The sequence below is a fragment of the Fusarium solani genome (genome assembly GCF_023522795.1).
Source record: "Fusarium solani strain SB1 chromosome Unknown bctg00000004, whole genome shotgun sequence".
Lineage (NCBI taxonomy): Eukaryota > Fungi > Ascomycota > Sordariomycetes > Hypocreales > Nectriaceae > Fusarium > Fusarium solani.
In genome coordinates, this window is record NW_027072152.1 from 3,847,188 (window position 1) to 3,866,957 (window position 19,770).

At 50.4% G+C, this 19,770-nt stretch overlaps 10 protein-coding genes across 10 annotated transcripts; 5 read left to right on the top strand and 5 right to left on the bottom strand.

Annotated features, from left to right (window-relative positions):
• Positions 1–461: 461 nt before the first annotated feature.
• Positions 462–2,196, top strand: MRS44_008328 (uncharacterized protein; the record flags this gene model as incomplete). The annotated part of the gene is made up of 4 exons (XM_046278467.2): positions 462–1,520; positions 1,584–1,647; positions 1,772–1,858; positions 1,901–2,196. The coding sequence occupies 4 exons, from the start codon at positions 462–464 to the stop codon at positions 2,194–2,196; spliced, it is 1,506 nt and encodes a 501-aa protein (XP_046133643.2).
• Positions 2,197–2,856: 660 nt separating this feature from the next.
• Positions 2,857–3,609, bottom strand: MRS44_008329 (uncharacterized protein; the record flags this gene model as incomplete). The annotated part of the gene is made up of 2 exons (XM_065620870.1): positions 2,857–2,901; positions 3,121–3,609. The coding sequence occupies 2 exons, from the start codon at positions 3,607–3,609 to the stop codon at positions 2,857–2,859; spliced, it is 534 nt and encodes a 177-aa protein (XP_065476942.1).
• Positions 3,610–4,302: 693 nt separating this feature from the next.
• Positions 4,303–6,434, top strand: MRS44_008330 (uncharacterized protein; the record flags this gene model as incomplete). The annotated part of the gene is made up of 6 exons (XM_065620871.1): positions 4,303–4,449; positions 4,499–4,901; positions 4,960–5,326; positions 5,386–5,453; positions 5,507–5,825; positions 5,888–6,434. The coding sequence occupies 6 exons, from the start codon at positions 4,303–4,305 to the stop codon at positions 6,432–6,434; spliced, it is 1,851 nt and encodes a 616-aa protein (XP_065476943.1).
• A 227-nt stretch (positions 6,435–6,661) lies between these two features.
• MRS44_008331 (uncharacterized protein) lies at positions 6,662–7,816 on the bottom strand (the record flags this gene model as incomplete). The annotated part of the gene is made up of 6 exons (XM_046272693.2): positions 6,662–6,739; positions 6,797–6,864; positions 6,923–7,156; positions 7,210–7,377; positions 7,441–7,671; positions 7,744–7,816. The coding sequence occupies 6 exons, from the start codon at positions 7,814–7,816 to the stop codon at positions 6,662–6,664; spliced, it is 852 nt and encodes a 283-aa protein (XP_046133640.2).
• Positions 7,817–8,611: 795 nt separating this feature from the next.
• On the bottom strand, positions 8,612–9,579 carry MRS44_008332 (uncharacterized protein; the record flags this gene model as incomplete). Its single annotated transcript, XM_065620872.1, has 4 exons — positions 8,612–8,676; positions 8,732–8,899; positions 8,957–9,256; positions 9,300–9,579. The coding sequence occupies 4 exons, from the start codon at positions 9,577–9,579 to the stop codon at positions 8,612–8,614; spliced, it is 813 nt and encodes a 270-aa protein (XP_065476944.1).
• A 474-nt stretch (positions 9,580–10,053) lies between these two features.
• On the top strand, positions 10,054–12,063 carry MRS44_008333 (uncharacterized protein; the record flags this gene model as incomplete). Its single annotated transcript, XM_046272692.1, has 9 exons — positions 10,054–10,221; positions 10,278–10,440; positions 10,512–10,798; positions 10,857–10,937; positions 10,991–11,211; positions 11,273–11,430; positions 11,487–11,694; positions 11,746–11,879; positions 11,936–12,063. The coding sequence occupies 9 exons, from the start codon at positions 10,054–10,056 to the stop codon at positions 12,061–12,063; spliced, it is 1,548 nt and encodes a 515-aa protein (XP_046133639.1).
• Positions 12,064–12,662: 599 nt separating this feature from the next.
• MRS44_008334 (uncharacterized protein) lies at positions 12,663–14,125 on the bottom strand (the record flags this gene model as incomplete). Its single annotated transcript, XM_046278465.2, has 2 exons — positions 12,663–12,800; positions 12,854–14,125. The coding sequence occupies 2 exons, from the start codon at positions 14,123–14,125 to the stop codon at positions 12,663–12,665; spliced, it is 1,410 nt and encodes a 469-aa protein (XP_046133638.2).
• A 566-nt stretch (positions 14,126–14,691) lies between these two features.
• On the bottom strand, positions 14,692–15,807 carry MRS44_008335 (uncharacterized protein; the record flags this gene model as incomplete). Its single annotated transcript, XM_046280023.2, has 2 exons — positions 14,692–15,376; positions 15,434–15,807. 2 exons carry the CDS (start codon positions 15,805–15,807, stop codon positions 14,692–14,694), a joined length of 1,059 nt encoding a protein of 352 aa, XP_046133637.2.
• Positions 15,808–16,684: 877 nt separating this feature from the next.
• On the top strand, positions 16,685–16,951 carry MRS44_008336 (uncharacterized protein; the record flags this gene model as incomplete). Its single annotated transcript, XM_065620873.1, has 1 exon — positions 16,685–16,951. One exon carries the CDS (start codon positions 16,685–16,687, stop codon positions 16,949–16,951), a length of 267 nt encoding a protein of 88 aa, XP_065476945.1.
• A 730-nt stretch (positions 16,952–17,681) lies between these two features.
• MRS44_008337 (uncharacterized protein) lies at positions 17,682–18,753 on the top strand (the record flags this gene model as incomplete). The annotated part of the gene is made up of 5 exons (XM_046283499.2): positions 17,682–17,835; positions 17,900–17,992; positions 18,096–18,121; positions 18,172–18,439; positions 18,494–18,753. The coding sequence occupies 5 exons, from the start codon at positions 17,682–17,684 to the stop codon at positions 18,751–18,753; spliced, it is 801 nt and encodes a 266-aa protein (XP_046133636.1).
• Positions 18,754–19,770: the final 1,017 nt, after the last annotated feature.

Here is a 19,770-nt window from a genome sequence, read left to right on the forward strand (position 1 = left end):
AATGTCTGCTGCTTACTGTTAGACTGACAGAATGCAAAACTGCTGCAAAGGTTGCCTATTTATGAGAACAATGCAGGCTGATGAATTTACAGAGGTTATATCAAGGCCAGGTTGTCTGTAGTCACCCGGCTCTTCGGCTATACCCATGTTTTGATTGACGCATTGATTCAAGCTCCAGGTATCAGACTATACTTCCTTTGAATGCTATTGCATTAGAACTTGCAAAAGGTCCAAATTCAACTGTCCCGGCATAGGCAGCCGCGGAATTTGGCCGTGGAATCTCACCGGTGAACTGCAACCAGCACTGGCTGACAAGATGACGCAGGGACATCCTGAGGAGGGGACTTTTTAAGATAAGGCTGTTCGTAATTGTGGCTCAAGGATGAATTTCCCGCGACATCGGGCAGTGACGATACCACTGCACTGCCCAACCTCAGCCATCCTATCATATCCCAGCAACTATGTTTCCACCAAGAGGAATTGCTTCAATACTGGCCAAGGCGCCCAGCGACATTGTCATTTTATCTTCATTACGCACTCCCATATGTCGTTCAAATCGCGGACCACTGAAGAATGCTTTCCCCGAAAAGCTCCTAGCGTCTGTGCTACGAGCCACAGTCGAGAAGCTACCTAGTCTCCAACCTTCTGTCATAGAAGACGTCGCAGTCGGTGTAGTACTGTCTGAGCTTGGAGGATCCAAGGCGGCGCGCATGGCCATGAACCATGTTGGCTACCCATCGACGACATCTCTCTATACTGTCAACCGCGCATGTTCCTCCTCCCTCGAAGCAATCTCATCTATCGCCTCTCAGATCCGAACTGGAACCATCTCGGTAGGAATTGGGGCGGGCATGGAAAGCATGACGCGTAATTACGGCAGTCGAGCTATTCCTATTGATCTCTGGCCAGCTCTCAAGGAATCACCCGCAAAGGACGCGCTTGATTGCATTCTTCCTATGGGTATCACCTCTGAGAACGTGGCAGAGCGGTATGGGATCTCGCGGCACGATCAGGATCTTTTTTCAGTCAACAGCCATTTGAAGGCAGCAAAAGCGAGGTCATCGGGTCTCTTCTTGGCTGAGATTGTCCCTGTTGTGAGGAGCAGTCCTACTGGATCTGGAGATGTGGCTGTGGACACAGACGATGGAATCCGCCCGCAGGCTAGCTTGGAAGGTTTGGCAAAGTTGAAGCCAGCCTTCAAAGCCGACGGCACCTCAACCGCTGGAAACTCATCTCAAGTCTCAGATGGCGCCGCTGCAACACTTCTCATGAGGCGCAGTGCCGCAGAAGAGGGTGATTTAAGCAGCAACATCATGGGAAAATTTGTTTCTGCAGTCACGGTTGGTTGTTCGCCAGATGAGATGGGCGTCGGACCAGCAATTGCGATCCCAAGGCTGCTCGAGAGCGTTGGTGTGACACAGAAGGATATCCACAGATGGGAAATCAATGAAGCCTTCGCGAGTCAAGCAATCTATTGTCTCAGGAAACTAGAACTCGAGAAGGCATACCTGGATAACAGGGTTAATCCGAACCGAGGTGCTATTGCTCTAGGGCACTGCTACACCTCTGTCGATTAATCTTAGCCCTACCGAAGGCGATGGGCCGCGAAACTCTTTTCCCAGCAAAGATGGAAGACTTCTCTACGTGGTAAGTGACCCCAACCATGGAAAGCTATATCGATGACAGACACTGATTCGATTCGTGTTAGATGACCGAGCACAGTGAGCAGAGACATGTGGATTCATGCGACCATTCTTACTAATCTGTCTAGGCCAATGGCTTGATGTATACGACATTCTTGAAACTCACCTTGAGCACGTCCAAAGAGGCAGTGCTATTCCTGATGGCGAGCCATCATGTCAAAATCTACAGTTGAGCACCATTTAACCAGAGATTACAGATATGAGGGGCGTCTATACCTTCCGCGGCAACACAGTCCCGATGTCACGCGATGGCAAGTATCTCTTCACGAGCACTCGCAGCTGGAATAACACCGAGGCAAACGGATACGTCGCCGCCTTTGCTCTGGATGACGCTGGCTATCTCAAGCAGGAGAATGCTGTCTCATTCTACGAGGCGCCAGTTACTCTCGGATCTGCTGGTGGTCTGCGAGTCGCTCCCTGGCAAGATGAGACGAACAGCAACCCGGACGGTATCACGGACTACCTGTATCTCAGCGATATCTCTGAGGGCTGAATGTTCATTCTTGGTTGGACCCCGTCGAACTACAGCCTCGATCTGGTGGCTTCACTGCACTATCCTGACAACAGCACACCTTACGAAGCGACCTGGCTCGACTAAGATTCTTGCAAAGCGACTCTGAGCTGCATTGAGGCTATGGCATGTCTAAACCTATTTAGTTTAGAACTTGGAGCAGTGCGTGGCGAGGAAAGTTACACAGCAGCAAAACAAGGCCAGCTTGACGCGCCAGGAGCTTAGTCCGTTCAATTCCCGCTGCGTGATGGGATTTGGCCAAGAACGGAGACAGTTGAAGTTTCTGTGCCTGATCTTATTAGTCCAAAGGCTGTTTGCTTCATTGTATGTTGATTGTGCGACAAGAATTCGTTCTCTACTAAGTGCGACCACAACTACATCCACGCTCTATCGACTCTTATATTAGAAGTATTGCCTACATGTGCAGCCACTCCTCATTGGATCCAGACTTGTACATTTCCCCCTTGCAATAGCGCGAGCCAAGTAAAAGTGAGCTACTTCTACATGTTAGGCATTAACTCATATCTCTGGTCCAGAAAGCATTTAGAAACACAGCCTGGGTTGCGAAACAGCGGCTTCCGTGAAGGTCAAGGCCCGCTTTTGCAAACACAGTTTACTGCAGACTCGGGGGTACTTTTACATTCATTGACCGTTTATTCCTAGCTTGGGGTCCTCATATGTTGCTCTCTATAACGGTGTTGGAAGAGTATTATTTCTTTCTCCCACTGCATTGAAGTATTCTTAGTCTCGAGGGCATCATGATAGACAAGCATAAGACGCAAGGGAGAAATTGAAAGACTCACCATCCAAAGCCACAAGAAACCGGCTCACACAGTTGTAACATGCAACCTGAATGAAATACCGTAAGCTTCTCTCAGAGAAGTGTTGCTCAGAGACTCTACATACCGTCGCCACAACTTCTACCACTTCTTGATGACTGGCAAAAGACTTGAGCCAGGCAAAGGTCTCATCAGCAACTTGCACATTCCTCGTCATCTCGTCCGCCACAACACAAACAGCCCATTGCTTCTCAGTAAAGCCATGTGGCCTTTCACTGCGAAGCAAGCTCGCCTCCTTCAGAATCTCATTCATCGACTCTGAAGTGACACCGCTGTTGACAGCCAGCGGGGCATGGTGCATCCACTCATACCAAGCTCTATTGACAACGGCGATGCGACAGATGGCGAGCTCACGCAGGTCATCAGCTAGCAAAGTCTTTGTCCGGATGGCGCCTACAAACGTGTTCCAGCCGGCGGCAACATGAGGGGAATGCAGTAGTGCCAAGTCCAGTGGCTGAATAGGACGAGGGTGACGACGGGCCTCAATGGCGGCGACAATGGCCTCCTCTTCAGGGGAAGAGGTTGGTGGAGGGTTGGAGATGTAAGGAACTCTCATGGCGGTTTTTCTGTTTGTCAGGTCCATGAGAGGAAACAGAAGTCGGTTTTAGACATGGGAAGTGTTATTAATATCAATATTAAACAATTACTACATAGTTTCTCCCGACCTTGTTCATCAAGTCAACACTCTTCGCCTGTTTGACCCTTGGTCCGCATTCCCCGCATTCGCCGCGGAAATGCGCCGCGCGGAGATTGACCGAGCCAATCATGGCAAGCACCAAGGTCTCTTGTTTCGCCGCGTTCAGACTGCGACCTGCCGTTGGCGACATTCCCAAGATTCGGATTTCCCCGTCGGCATCTTTTCGTTTCCTCCAAGTGATCCAAGCTTATCTGGAGATCTGCTTGATTACAGATACAGTCATATCTTGTCCCTGAACAATGGAGACCAATGGTGGACCAGCATCAGAGGCACAGGCACTTGGCCCTGCGTCCACCAACCGCTCCAAGAAACCGCGTCTGTCCCGCAAATATCGAGGCTTGACCTGTGCTAATTGTCGTGCCAAGAAGGTAACACTTATCCACCGGCCTTATCTAATCATGAATTTTGTTGATATGGATGATTGTTGCTGACTCGTCCCACGATATCCATCAGGTCCGATGTGAAGGTAGTCAACCAACCTGTAAAACATGCGAAATCTACCATGTGGAATGTCGCTACGACAAACCTCCACCACTCTCCCAGGTTGTCGCCATGGCGCGGAAGCTACAGGAGGCTGAGGAGACGATTGAAAGACTCCAAGAAGTCGACCCATCGGTTAATCGTCAGCACACGAGAGCATCTGTTGCCGAGAGAGTAGCCCTAGCTCCAGCTTCGTCGTTCACGACCAAAGACCTTTCTGTAACGGCACCGTTGCCCCCGAGACATGAAATGGAACCGGCTGTGCCAGATACGTCACCCACGACACAACAGGGCCATTCGAGACCTACCAGATCCTACTCACCCAACTGAAGCCATCGACAGCACCCCTCAAGACTCATTGGCCATCGATCTCAGCGTGGATGAGCACGGCAAGATCTGTTACTACGGCCCGACATCTGCTGTGCATGAACCTCTGGGCCTCGCCTCGCCATCCACAAACTCGCTGAGCCGTGGCGACGGGTCCAAGAGGACCGACGTAAGGGCATATTTGGTATCACGCGCTCGAGAATCTACCATCTGGGAGGAGTTTGCCCTGGGAAATGCGGCCCTTCAACTTGGTCTATCTCGTCAGGTTATTGCGAGGCTGCTTCATCTGCACTGGACCTGGGTTGCTCCTATGTTCATGTGGGTGTACAGGCCAGCATTCATGCGTACGTACTTTTCTTCATAAAAGCTACCACGTCCATGACTAACTATTGTCGCATTCAGGTGACATGACAACTGGCGGCCGCTACTACTCCGAGCTTCTTCTCCTCGTTTTATGTGCTCATGCCTCCAAATACCACGACATCAACCACGCGCAACTCCTATTCTCTCGTGTTCGATTGCTTCTCGGCGACGAGATACAAAAGCCCAGCTCTATCCCCACCATACAAGCCCTTCTCCAGTTGAGTGCCCGGGAACTGGCGCAAGGAGCCATCTCACAGGCGTGGCTGTATAGCGGAATGGCCTTTCGGATGTCGGCAGATCTTGGCCTGCAGCATAATGGCCCCGATATTGCCGATCTCAAGGGCTTCGATCCCGTAGATTTGGAAATTCGAAAGAGGTTGTTTTGGAGCTGTTATTTCTGGGACAAGTGAGTTCATCTCGCTCACGGAACGAAACCAACATTTGCTAATGTGGACTTCTTTGCAGAGCCATCAGTCTCTACACGGGGAGACTCCCTGCAGTTACGGAGCTACCGCAGAGCCCCATTGACTTTAGTAGACACTCTGCAGCAGATTCTATAGCGTCTGTGTACTGACCTTCTGTATAGTGGATGACTCGGCAGAGTCTGAAGTTTGGTCACCTTACTACGAAGATACTTCACCTTTGACTCGACTGGCACCCAGCCAGTACCCAATTATGAAAAGCCATGCTGTCTCATGCTTTGAAAACTCTTGTAAACTCTCAGCCATCATCAACGACATCATAGTCCAGCTTTATTCGAAGCGAAGCAGGGCCATCACCGAGTCGTCCCTGAACGACATCAAGGCTCGCTTGGATACTTGGCGGAACGAGTCTCCTGCGCACCTACGATATAACCCAGAATACTTACCAACTATATGCCCACCCCCACACATCATCTCCCAGAAGTAGGTGTCCTCTCTCGGCATTGCCCCATTCTAGCGCACATGTTGCTGACACTTGTGAAAAGCCTGCTGTACTTCACCTCTGTCATTCTGGCGCATCGGCCGTTTTGGTCCGCTCCAGCTTACTACCAAGTATGCATGAGCGCAGCCCAGAGTATGGAGAAGCTGCTCCTGATGCTCGAGTCGATCTTTGGCTTCGAGAATATCACCTACCTCATGGGCTACTGCATCTACACAGGTGCATCAGCTGTTCTCGAAGATGCCAAGATTAATGACGGCGCAACACATCCAACCATGCAGACATTTCTGAGGGCCCTCAACCGAGGCATGGCAAAATGTCCGCTCCTGGAGCGTAGTCTGCACATCATCATTAAAGGCCTCAAGCGAACTCCTGCTCAGCGAGCACCGCCCGATCAGGCCTTGTCTGATAATGCCGTCTCAGCCATAATCAACAGTTACATCCCGGCGTTCCCATATCTTGATCCTGCAAGCCCAAACGATTTTGACATGGACGCGTACCTCAACGGTATGAGCATGGATGCCATGGCGTCTCTGGACTGTTATCCTGAGCTACAAATTGATGTGGATGGAATGATGAGACACGCACCATAATTCCGTCAAGTGCCCTGTCTGACACATCGAGGCGTGCGTCTCTACCACAGCGGAGAGTGAGACTCGAACGAGGAGCGCAAGCAAGGAACATTTTGTCAAGGATATTCTTAGTCAAGCTCTGTTGTCAGGATTTGTAGTTGACTTGTACAAATCATCTTTTATTCCAAGTCCCTTATTGTGGTTATTTTACGGTAATGCTTCAAACGTATCTATCCATTACATGGGCATCAGTTCTGAATACCTGTGTTTGCTTCGGCTAATGTGTCAGCCTTGAGAGCTGGTCTATCGGCCTTGCCAGCCGTGGTCTGTGAGAGGTTGTTAGTGGTTCACAGATAAAGATTTGGCAGCTCAGGGGGACCTACTCCTCCATCGACAGGCATGATGAGACCCGTGATCCAACCAGCCTCCTTACTGGCCAGGAACAAAATGGCTATCATCCCAATGTCAGCTTTGTGTATCTGAGACATGCATATCTTGAGCTTGCTTACCGTAGCCAACATCCCAACCAGTACCCTCCTTCTTCATCAGATTCTGGTTAATTCTAGCCTGTCTCATCTCATCTGTCATTCCACGTCCTCTTGTCATGGGGGTGTACACCATTCCGGGCGCAACACAGTTGACGCGAATGTTCTCACGGCCATGATGGGCAGCCATGGCACGTGTCATCTGGATGATGGCACCCTTTGTTGTTGGGTAGAGCAAGCTGGGGTTTCCACCGAGCACTAAGTATGTTTTAGCCGGGCTAGCTTGTTGTGTATGGTGGAAAGATGCTTACATCCGCTCACAGATGACATGTTGACGATGGATCCTCGACCCTGCTTTCTCATCTCGGGAATGGCATATCGGCTCATCATGACCATGCTAGTGACGTTGATTCGAAAGTCCCTGTCCCAAGCATCCAGGTTGATTGTTGTGGCGTCACCCATTGCGCCGCCTACGCCGACTGTTTGTATTGTCAGTGTCAGGAGGTGTTCATGGCTGTAATCATGGATGTCATCTGACGTACCAATGTTGACAAGAATGTGAACAGCCCCCCACAGTTCGACAGTCTTGTCAATAGCATTCTTGCATGATTCTTCTTTCGTCACATCGGCTTGGACAACCTCGGAGATACCGCCCTCCTCATCAATCATTCGTTTTGTCTCCTTGGCCCAGTCCACGTTGTAGTCTACGAGGACGACCTTGGCACCGTGACGTGCAAGGAGGATGGCAGCCGCACGGCCGTTGCCAATCTCGCCTTTACCAGGGGGTTAGTCTACTAGGAACGAGAGAAAAGATGGTGTAGGCGCCGTAACGTCGGTAGACTGACCATCCATGCGGGAACCTGCACCAGTAACGATGGCCACATCTCCAGTGAAGTCGAAGGCTCGAGGGGGAGTCATTATGATGTGGGTGCAGAGGAAGTTTGTCTTGAGAGGTTTACTCGAGTTTCTAACGCTGGTAATTGCCAAGATTGGTTGATAAATGCTTGGTGATCAATTATCACTGAATAAATAATTTTATCACTAGGCCGATGATCCCACATCGTCCATCACCGCGGCGAATTGCCAGACTCTGCTGGTCAAGACTCCGGGGACTCGGCGCGGACAATGGCCGAACAACCCTGCTCCTTTGAGTGTCGAGTCAGGAAAAGGAAGGGTTGCGAAACTCGCAATGTGGGAGAAAATTAAACGTCTCCATTCAGCTTCCCCCAGAATCTCATGCTAAGATTACTAAGCTCTAGTTAGATTTGTTGCATGGTGTTACTATCGCTGCATCGCAATGGCGATGCCCCTTCTTAGCACGCCCACGCAGGCTTTGAAATGCTTTATCCTTTTTAACGTCCATGTTTTTATGGCTCATGTAGCCTTTTACCTTGATACCGTCTGTAATGTGGTGAACTTGAATGTTTATATCGATCTTGAATAAGGGCAACATCTGTTCATTAGGGACTGGCAGGATTGATTATCGGTCTACATAGTTGCAGGTCTGTCAGAGGATAGATTGAATGCATTGTGAATAAATACTCAGATAGCGCATGGGCCCTAGACGCCACCATTGATATACACGCATATCTACGTAAGACATTGACACAGATAAGATGAATACCTAACAATGTGGCACTTTAGTTGGGAGCACGGTTCGCTACGTACAAATCTATTTTAAAGTCTAGTATTTGTCTATTTGTCTAGTGACATCTATTGGGATAACCAGTAATCAAACCACGCCACAATGCCCGCAAGGCTCTGCTCCTTCACCCACCCTATGGCTTATTAGCGCAACTCAGCACAACACACTCTAGGGGTAACAAGACTCACGTTGGTAAAGATCCTTTGGATCACCTCTTAGAGCAAATCCATGCTCGACACCGGAAAATACCTGGTAGTGAAAGACCTTCTTGTTAGACTGTAGGATGTCCAGTGCTCGACGTCGCGAGGCGACGTCAAACGTGTGGTCGACCTCTGAGCAGGAGAGAAACAGAGGCTCTGTGCATAGTCAGTGAACCCTGTCGCCCCTGTGATCCTGAAGGTGTAGCCACTTACTTTTTAGATCATGGAAATGATGTTCCTTGAGGAACGCCGGGTGAGCAAAAGCCCCGACCGTCACTGTATCGCCCTTCAGTTCGTTGCACACATAAGGCGCCCCGAAGCAGTAGCCAACACAGGCAAACTTGGTCGTGCTCGCGCCGTAGCTCTTCTTAACGGCGTCGACCCATTTCGGAACCGCGGCATCAGCAAAGGCTGTGTGCTTGCGCTTCCAGGCCTCGTAGTCAAAGTCCGGATTGTGTGTATGGCGGTCTTTGCGATGCTTCCAAACGGGGTCCTGTAGCGTAGCGTTAGTCACTTGAACATTTTAAACTGTGCACAAGGTGTGAACTAGCCCCACGGAAGTAGTCGAGGCCTAGGACCAAGTAGCCTGCATCGGCAAAGGCATCCATGACCAACAGGCCATTGGGGAACATGCCCCATACGTCCGGAAAGTAGAGGAGTATGTGTCCATTGACCTTGTCCGGTTTCGGTCTCGAAACGTAGGTTTCGACATCTGCGATGGTCTGCCAAGTGCCTCTGGACTCGCCCTCATGAATGGTCCCTTTGAGACAGCAGCTCCCGCTGGGCTTGGCCAGGTAGGTCTCGGTGCTAGACTGTTGCGAACCTGATTGGCCCATGATGTGATGAAATGAATTAGAACTAGGTACGACGAGGGGTCAACGGTCAAAGACGTAACTAATAGTTATTCTTAGCCAAGTTGGGTTTTGTTCGGGTTTGTGTTCAAAATCGTACGAGTTACCTGTTATCAACTAAATAACCCTCGGTGTTGGATTAGAGGCGGCTGTCGCCCACAGACAAGACTCACAACATTCACTTCTCGGTTTGCAGCCGCGGAAACTCGCCGTGGGGATGCTCCAGCGATTCATGAGTCGTTTGATTACCTCTTGATTGGTCAATGGTGGTGCGGAGACACGCCAGCCCCATGGGGTAAAGGCGGAGGAGATGCTAGCTACCCCAGGATTTGAAAGTGCTTTTACCGTGCGGCCATGCACTTGTTAAATAGTACCCCGACTCTCACTTGAGCAGCCCGTTCTCAGAAGTGTTAACCCAATCTCTCTTCTACTTCGAGTACAGCAAGACCATCGGCAACAATGACGGACGTTCCTAAGCCCATCCCCGAGTCTCCTCCCAGCGTCCATGCCATTGAGGACTCGGAGCTCAAGGGCGGTCAAAGGGACCTGGACAAGAATGATAGGGAGAATGCCGTCGGTTATAATGAGTACCTTGAGGCTCGTGATCTTGAGTTTTCAGATGTCGAGGTGCGTTGTCCATTCCTCCCCTGGCACCTCAATCGCTCTGGCTAACACAATTATAGGCCAAGAAACTGCGATGGAAACTCGATCTCGTCATCCTTCCCATGTTTCTCGTCACCCAAGCGCTTCAGTTCATGGACAAGACCTCTCTCAACTACGCCAACCTCTTTGGATACCAGGAGGCCCTGGGGCTCAAGGGAAACCAGTTCAATTACCTCTCTGCAAGTCAGTCTCCTCCTCGAACACGCCCATTCGTGCCTTTTGTCGATAGCATCTTGCTGATGCGAATGCTACAGTGGTCTATGCCGGTTACTTCTTCGGACAGTACCCCTGTGGATGGCTGATTGGTCGCTTTCCCGCGCAGAAAGTTATGGCCATTAGTGTCTTCTTCTGGGGTCTCATGGTCATCCTCATGACTCAGAGCCGAGACTACTCTAGCGCGCTGGGTGTGCGCTTCATCATGGGTATCTTTGAAGCTGCTGTCACACCCGGTTTGACACTGATGACTGGCTTTTGGTACACCAGACGAGAGATCCCACTTCGCCAATGTATCTGGTATTCATCGCTGGGTTGGGGTGGTATCGTAAGCTGCATACAGCCTTGGCGTCGTCAGAGCGGTGACACTGACATTTGTTCACCAGGTTGGCTCATACATTTCTATGGGCGTTTCCAAGCTACCTGTTAACCTCAAGCCTGAGCGTTGGGAGCTCATCTTCTTCATTGTAGGTCTCACGTAAACAAGAAGCACCAGTACATCAAGACTGACACTTTCCAGCTCGGCGGGGCTACATGTCTCTGGGCTTTTGTCATCTGGTTCCTGCTCCCCGATTCTCCCTCAAACGCCAGGTTCCTCAACCATCGCGAGCGCTTGATTGCAGTCAAGAGAGTCGCAGCCAACGAAACAGGTATCAAGAACAAGGCTTTCGACAACAGCCAGGTTGTCCTTGGCTTCACTGACCCCAAGACCCTGCTCATCTTTGTCTCGGTCTTTGCTGCGTAGGTCAAGACGCTTATACTGGCACTTATGGTCTGTCAACTAACCTTGTTCATCTTGCAGTGCCATTCCCAACGGTGTTGTCAACTCCTTCTCGACCATCATCATCCGAGACATGGGCTTCAGCACTACCAAAACTACACAGTTGAAGTCAGTCGGAGATGCTATCCAGATCATTGGTCTCTTCATCGGTGGAAGCATCATTCTCAATGTCCCAAACTGTCAGTTCAGCCCCCTCAGTGCCCTGTTGTGGTCCACCTTCTAACAGGACGAAAAGCGCGTCTGCTCACTGCCACGGCTGCTAACATGATCTGCACCGTTTCTGCGGCGTGCATGGCCTATCTTCCTCGAGAAAATACCTGGGGCCGGCTTGTCTGTTTCTGGCTGGTCAACACGCAGTCGGTCGGCTTCACCGTGTCCCTGACTACCATCTCCTCCAACATGGCTGGATATACCCACCGCTCTCTCGCCAGCGCCTTGGTCTTGTAGGTACCCCATAATAGGCCTGACCAAACTCCACTAACGCAGCATATCAGCACGGCCTATTGCTGGGGCAACTTTGCCGGTCCTTTCGTCGTGAAGAAATCCCAGGCCCCCCATTTCACCGGTGCCACAATTGGACTTCTGGTTGGCTACGCCATCAAGTTCTGCTGCCATCTTGGTCTCCTAGGTAAGTTTCATCTCTTTTTCAGGAAGTCAACATAGGACTAATACCTGAATTTCCAGTATACATGTTCCTTATCAACAGGCACCGAAACAAGACATATGGACCTCCTAACAAGGAGAGGAGTAACGAAGCTGGAATGAGGGATCAGACTGAATTTGAGAACAAGGACTTCCGATATGTTCTGTAAATCAATACATGGTTACCGTAACCTGGCAAATACCCTTTTTCTCTTTTGGACATTTGGTAGATAGTTCTATGGGACAATCCAAACAGCACATGATTAGGTGCTACACCGGACACTTCAGGAACCATTCATCAGTTTTGAAATTTGTATTATGACTTTAATCGTAAGTCTATTGACTTGACCGGCTAGGAACTGCCCCAGATAGAACTAACTATGCATTCTCTTTGGGCTCGGTTGCATTGAATCTTGGTTTGATCACGATCTTAATGCAGTTAAGTCCAACAATTGGCCGCAGGGAGCATCCGAGGAGTATGACCGATCGGTGACCACCAGAGTCAGCTAGTTGAAAGCATCACTTGACCGTGCAGAGCAAATGAAGCCACATCATAATCGTGGTATTCTTTGAAATGCTACGTTTCATCAACCGCGAATGACGATGTGACAGTGAATTGCAGTGCGTTATGAAGGAGAAACCGGACATGATGTTCATATTGAAAAACATGGTTATGAGGTTGCGATAGTACACTTGGCCAACAAGAACGCATTGTTTATCAGACTCGGAAAGAACTTTGCACTAAACCCTCTCCATAGAAATTTCCTTCTTACACCCCTGACATGGGCAGGACTGGATCAGCAACCGTAAAAGGAGCTTCAGTCTTTGCCCTGACCTCATCAATAGTAACATCATCGGCAATTTCAACAAGTGTCAATCCCGATGCAAAGTCTACGTCGAAAACCGCCTACTGAGAATTAGCTTGATACTCAAGAGTTGAGGTTCATCTCCACCACTTACCAACTCAGTGATGATGCGCGACACACACGCCCGGCCTGTGAGAGGAAAAGAACATTGGTTCAAGATCTTGGGATTTCCCTTCTTGTCGGTATGCTCCATGGTGACAATGACCTTTGTCTTGCTCGGGTTACTGACAAGGTCCATCGCACCGCCAAAACCCTTGACCTTGCCGGGCAGCATCCAGTTGGCCAAGTCACCTGTGGCACTGACTTGCATGGCACCCAAGATGGTAAGGTCGATACGACCACTCCTGATCATGCCGAAACTTTCGTCGCTGCTAAAGACGGACGCTCCCGGCTTCAACGTGACCGTCTCCTTGCCCGCGTTGATGAGATCAGCATCAGCCTCGTTCTTGTCCTTGGAAGGGTATGGCCCAAGACCAAGGATGCCATTCTCAGATTGGAGTTGAACATCGACTTCGGGGCCGACGAATGAGGCTGCTAGCATAGGCATGCCGATTCCAAGATTGGCGTACATGCCATCCTTGAACTCTTTGGCAGCTCGGCGAACAATTCGTTCTCGTTTTGTGGCCACGTCGCCCTGTCCGAGGGCCTTGGTATCTTGCTCTGCCCACGTGAACTTCTCAATCGATTTCTCTGCCGTGCTCTGAATGACTTTCTTGACGTAGATGCCTGGTAAATGAATTGACTCTAAGGGAATCTCTCCTGGCTCAACGATGTGCTCGGCTTCGACAATAGTCATTTTGGCGTTACGGCCCATTGGGCCGTTGAAGTTCTGGGCTGCAAGGCGGAACTGACAATTTCCTAGCTTATCTGCCTTGAAAGCTTTCACAAAGGCATAATCTCCCTCGATACTCCGTTCAAGAAGATAGGGCTTGCCATTGAACACCATGACATCTTTAGGGTCAGGGAACTGGGCGTTGCCTGAGGACCCTAATGCCTTGTTCCGGGAGGGGAGGTCCCCGTTTTGAACAACAGTTCCAGCGCCAGCAGGCGTATAGAACGCCGGAATTCCCTTTCCTCCAGCGGCACAACGTTCTGCGAGGGTTCCCTGGGGCGTAAGTTCCAGTTCGATATCCCCCGCAAGATACATCTTCTCGAATGTCTTGTTTTCTCCGATGTAAGAAGCAATCATCTTGCGCACTTGCCTACTCTTCAAAAGCTTCCCAAGACCAAAGTCATCAGTTCCAGCGTTGTTAGAAACAGCCGTTAAACCGTTGACATCAGGCTTATTGAGAACTTCATTGATAAGTGAATCTGGAACACCGCACAGGCCAAAACCGCCGCAGAGAAGAGTTGTGTCCGGTTTCATATCCCTCAGGGCTTCCGCAGCCGATGGGATGACTTTGTTGATTCCATTGCGATAAACGGTGATGGAGAATGATCTTCTGAAAAATGTGTTTGTCCAAGTGGGAATTAGTTGTGAGGCTCAACACATAGAATCGGTAACTTCCGGAGCAAAAAAAGAAAACAATGATTCAAAAGGCAAAAAGGCTACTCACATTTGGCGTATATCGTGCAAATCTTTGTGACCGTGCACAAGTTATTGTCAAAGCCATTGTGTTGGACTGTTGTTGAGTTTCAAGTAAGAATAGCAATATCGGACCAACCCTAGGGAGCTTCTCAAAGATGTTAGATTGAATAAATACTGTACAATTACTTTCAGACAGGAACGCTGCATTGCATTTCTTTATATTTAAACAAGATGTTGAATAGGTAACGTGTTTAAACAATGGTGTCTATTCGGAACTTATCCGCGGAAAACGGCCGTGGCCAGAACGCCTCTTAACACTTGAGTGGTTCGCCTGAGATTAGCTATAGCCCTAGTCTTTTTAAATATATTATGTAACTATAATTACTTTTACTTCTTTTCCTCCCTTATTCCTCAACCTCGTAAATCTCCTCGAGCATGTCCTCGAGGAACTCCTTCTGCTCCAGAATCCATCTGCGGGCATCGGGGATGTTGTAAGGGCGTTTGGCGATCTCGCGGTTGCGCTCCTGCTTTTGGAAATGACGGATGCGCTCCTCAAGGATCTCGAGTCGGTACTCAGTGTACTGGTGGTAGAGGGCGGAGAGATCAGAGATACCACGGACACCGGTCAGGACAGTCTCATCCTTGGTGAGAGGGTTCTTGGCGCGGAAGGAAGTGACCATGGCGATGCGCTCACGGCCGCCAAAGGCCTTAAGGGCTTGATGCTCGATGTAACGGCCCTGCATGACAACAGCAGTTCCCTGGACGGGACCGCGGACCATCTTGGAGCTGCCGTCGGGGAGCCGCAAGGCAGTCTCGCCACCGACCATGCCTTCGCAGTTGGAAAGCATGGTGACAACAACGAAGGGGTAAGAGTCGTAGTGCCAGGCCACGGCGGAGGTGTCAGACTGCTTCTTAGCCATGTCCTTCACGTCGGGGTGCTCGACACTGTTCTCGCCAGCGTCGTTGATGGAAATGTTGACGTTGCCAATGTCAAAGTCAATAGCAGGGATCAGCTCAGTGCCGGCAATAGCGGAGACCCTGGCAAGGACTTCGGGGGACTTCCAGGCGGCGTAGGTGAAGGGGGCTCGGCTATGACATGGTCAGCACGTGGATGCATGCATATGCAGAATCCAGATCAGGACTTACTCGGGACCCATGCCACGGACCATGTTCTTAATGAAGCCAGAAGTGTACTGGCACTCACGCATAACCTCGTCGCTAAATATCTCGGCACGCATCTGCTCGATGGCCTCGGGGGTGAAGAGTTGAAAAGGCTCGCAGACAGCGTTGGGAGCAATACCCTGGCCCTCGAGGCCGATCTCGGCCATTGTATAGATGCGCTTGGGCGCCTGGTAGTTGAGGTGCTTCTTAGCATTGAAGGGTTCCCGGACAGTCTTGGCGGCCTCGTCGATAAGGAATTGGGGGACTGGGTTGCTGGGACGAGTAGCTCGCTTGGTCTTGGAGGCAATGGGCTTGGGGGCCTTCTTGACCTCGGGGGCAACGTTAATGAGAGCAGGCATTGTGATTGGTGGTGTGTGAGATAAGGAAGAGGAGGTAGCACGGAGCAGGGTGCTCGATTCTTAAAGAAGAGAGGATATTAAGAAGCTTTAAAGCTGTGATGAAGAGGCTTGTCTGTGTGATTTAGAGAACTAGATTCCAAGGCTAAACTCTGACTTCTTATATACCTAATGTGATGGCGTTCTAAGGTGGGAGAGACGTTTTCTCTATCCTCGTGAACAGCTAGCCGACGCAACTTGCGCATACGGGCTTCTCCTTTACCCCACGTCGAGGTTATCGATCTAAACCCCCGCAGTGCAGCCTAGGGAATCCGAACACAAGACATTGATAGATAAACGGTTCCTCTCGGTAGGACCGTATACTCCCTTTCCTCTTTGTGCTCTCGGGTCTAGCTCCCGAGGCGTGAGCTAAGCCTATCAGAGTCTACAAAACTCTACCACAACGCCCTTCGGATCCGAATCCGAGGGGTGGATGTGGCGGACCCGATAATGCCGAGCATACGAGTCCCCGGGTGCCACGACATGTTGGCAAGTCCAGCCGTTCCATGCATGGGGATATTGACCTCGTGATGGCATGCTAGTGCCATGGCGCTCGGGTTTTACCATCATGTTAGATAATTGGTTCTAGAAGGCGGCGTGTCCATCCCGTACCTCAAGCCACCATGTGACAGATCAACCGCTATTTTTAATCAGGGACAGGCACGGCATTATCACTGATCAGCCAGCTATCTCTAAATCTCTGCCATCGCCTTCCTTATCAACAACCACGACACTCGGTCTTTGCCCGAAACAACAGATCTTCATAATTCCGTCTTTTATCAAGATACCAACCTTTTTACTTGGAAGTCAACCATCCACAAAAATCATCGACACGGCCACAATGTCACCCACTTACACCCTCTCTTCTCACCTCTGCAAGAACCTTTTTGCCTCTTTGAAGGAGAGGAGAGCTTCAGGGGAGTCTCGGAAAAGCCCCCCAGTTTTGTCTACTCCATTCACCAACCCAGTCCTCTCTTCGGCCGCCACACTAGACGCAAAACCGTCAGACTTTGAGACCTCTTTCAAGGCTGGACAAGCTGGTGTTTCCTGGGAGACGACTCTTTCCCAGCCTGCGTACTCTGACCTGCGCAAGGTTGCTACCAAGTAACCCGGATCAACGCTGAGGATATGGATAAACTCGGGACAGAGATAATACTTCTTATCTCATGAAGATTTCACGATTTACAAAAGTTGTTGATTAAGACTGCATCTGGTTGCTGGGACAGGAGCATTATGTTATTATAGTCTGGATTTAGAGCATCTCCGCATCTTGACAGACGTGCATTTCGCAAACGAGTGGGATGATAGCGGGGGCAAGGAAAATAGCAAATAATAATTCAGTTTAAACTGAACTCGCAAATGGAGTTGGAGTCCCGCGGCCCTTGTTAGTGTCCTGCACATGCACACAACTTGCATCGGCTTTCGCGATCCATTACCAGCCTTTGCGGGGCAACCTTGTAAATCGACAAGAATGCCAGAAACGAGCTGTTAACGGCCTTCTTCGGGAACTTGAAAGACTTTCCTAAGATTCCGGGCCCGCACCTAGATGGACTGAGTTGTCGGCTTTTCCCACGTTGATCACGGGATGTGAGGCTACCTCACATTCAAAAGTTCGGCTCATATCCGATCGGCAAGCCTCTCCGTCCGGCTGCCGCCCGTTCTGGTATGTTTTTGCTCAATAGCAAAAGCGTCAATCTAGATATAAGCTACTGTAGCCATAAGACGGATCAACATATGCTGGGACGTATAGACTGCTCCCCCTTTGCCTTGATTCTCCCCCTGTTGCACAACAACTTCATCTTTCAACGTCATATCACCACCCTAGATCTCGATTCAGTATGCAAGCATCCAACAGGCTCAAGTCCTCCTTTTTAGAGGGGAAGCAAACGTTTGGCGCGTGGCAGATGCTCCCTGGGGCTAACGTCTCGCGGCTCTTGGCACGTTCCGGCGTGGACTGGGTGTTGATCGACTGCGAGCACGGTATCATTGACGGTACGCCTATTCTGGCAGGGATGGGTCACTTGATGGGATTAAACTGATGAGATGACGCCGGTAGATGGTGCCATGCATGACGCGGTTCCTGCAGTTGCCGCGCTGGGAGTGTCACCGCTTGTGAGGCTGGCAGACATGCAAGGATGGATGGTGAAGCGTGAGTTTCCATATCCTTGCCTTCCCTTTCCTCCCCGCACGAGCAGGGTTTACTCATGCTGTGGCTGAAGCCCGTCCGTGACTGACTCCAAATCTTCCTCCAGGGGCCTTGGACAGCGGTGCTCATGGTGTAAGTCGTCCACGCTGTTACCGGAGGCTTCCTAGTGCTTACCAGACCAGATCATCGTGCCCCTGGTGCGCACAGTGGAAGAGGCCAAGCAGCTGGTGCTGGACGCCAAGTTCCCTCCCCTGGGGCGGCGAGGCTTTGGCTCGCTCATCGCGCTCGAGAGATTCAACCCCAACCCCACTCTAACCGAGTATCTTTACCAAGCCAATGACGCCCTCGTGACCATCATTCAGATCGAGACCCGCGAGGCATTTGAGTCAGTCGAGGAGATTGCGGCTGTGGACGGAATCGACGCGCTCTTTATTGGTCCGTTCGATCTCGGTTAGTTTGGCCCCTTATCATTTCTGTCTTTTCCGGGTATTTTAACCCATTCAGGAAACAACATCGGCTATCCTATCCAGAAAGGTATAATGGGACCCGAACTAAAGGAGGCCCTTGCTCGCATCCTAGCAGCAACGAGGAGGGCCGGCAAGAAGTGCGGAATCTACTGCAAAGACGCGCAGCAGGCGAGGGAGTTTGCTGCCCAAGGCTATGACATGTTAGTGGCTGCTACTGATTACACGGCTCTTCAAGCTGCCGTCAATGGAGAGGTGACTTCAGCAAAGGGCGAGCAAGCTGGCAAGGGAACCTGGTGATGAAAAGGATCAGATCAGCGAGCGTTGAGCAATTAGAAAGATTTGGAACAATTGCAGGTCTTACTTGACCTAAACCTTCATCCATAATATTGTTACAAGATAAATCGTGTACAAAGCAACTGCACCAGATAACCACCTATCTAACCTTTATAGACTGTCAACTCCGCAACTCCATACTTTTTACACTCATTCAAGAGTCAACATGTTCTCCGGCATAGTATCTGGATCCCCTATTTGTTGAACAATCGTCAAGAAATCCTCTGACGAGATGCCAATATTATCGAGAAACTCCATGTTGCTGGTCAAGTGAGGATGCACGCAATGCATGGGATTGATCGAGTCTGGGGCCATACTCAAGGCCGCACTCGCATCTGTCTCTGCAGAGAGCAGCCTCTGCTGCTGCTCCTCGTCTGCCTTTCGAGCAAGTTCTGAAGCCGTCTCATCAGGTGCGGCGAGGGAGAGTGTCTGAAGACCTTGCTGTTGGACTTGGGCGATGAGTTCCTGGCATTGGACTTCAAGATAGACCAGCTCCTGCTTTCGAACCGCCGCGACTCGGTTTCCCCGAGAGATCATGTTATCCAGGATCTGGTGGCCGAGCTGTCGGCAGCCCTGGTCATCGGCGACGCCAGGGAAGAGGGCCGTGGCCATGTTCAGATGGAGGGCCGCCCCAAAAGTGAACTCGAGGTCGTACGGTAGAAAGACCTCTAAGATATTTGTAAGCATTTGAGCCTTGGTGATGAAGGATGGACCACAAACCAAGAAGGCTGTATTCGGTTGTCAAGATCTGCAGGGTCTTGACGGCTGACTTGATGCCTGTGGAAATTACCGCCGCTGTCTGACTGAGAAAACTCTCCCAATTCTCGTCGCCCGGATGTCCCAGCATGTCGAGTCTCTCTTTCAGAACCGACAAGAGAAGAGGCCGCGTTGCAACTATGACACACTACAGACAGGTTAGAACCGCACATGATCTCTCCGGAACCATCATCAACTCACCTGATGGTACAGTAATGTGATATA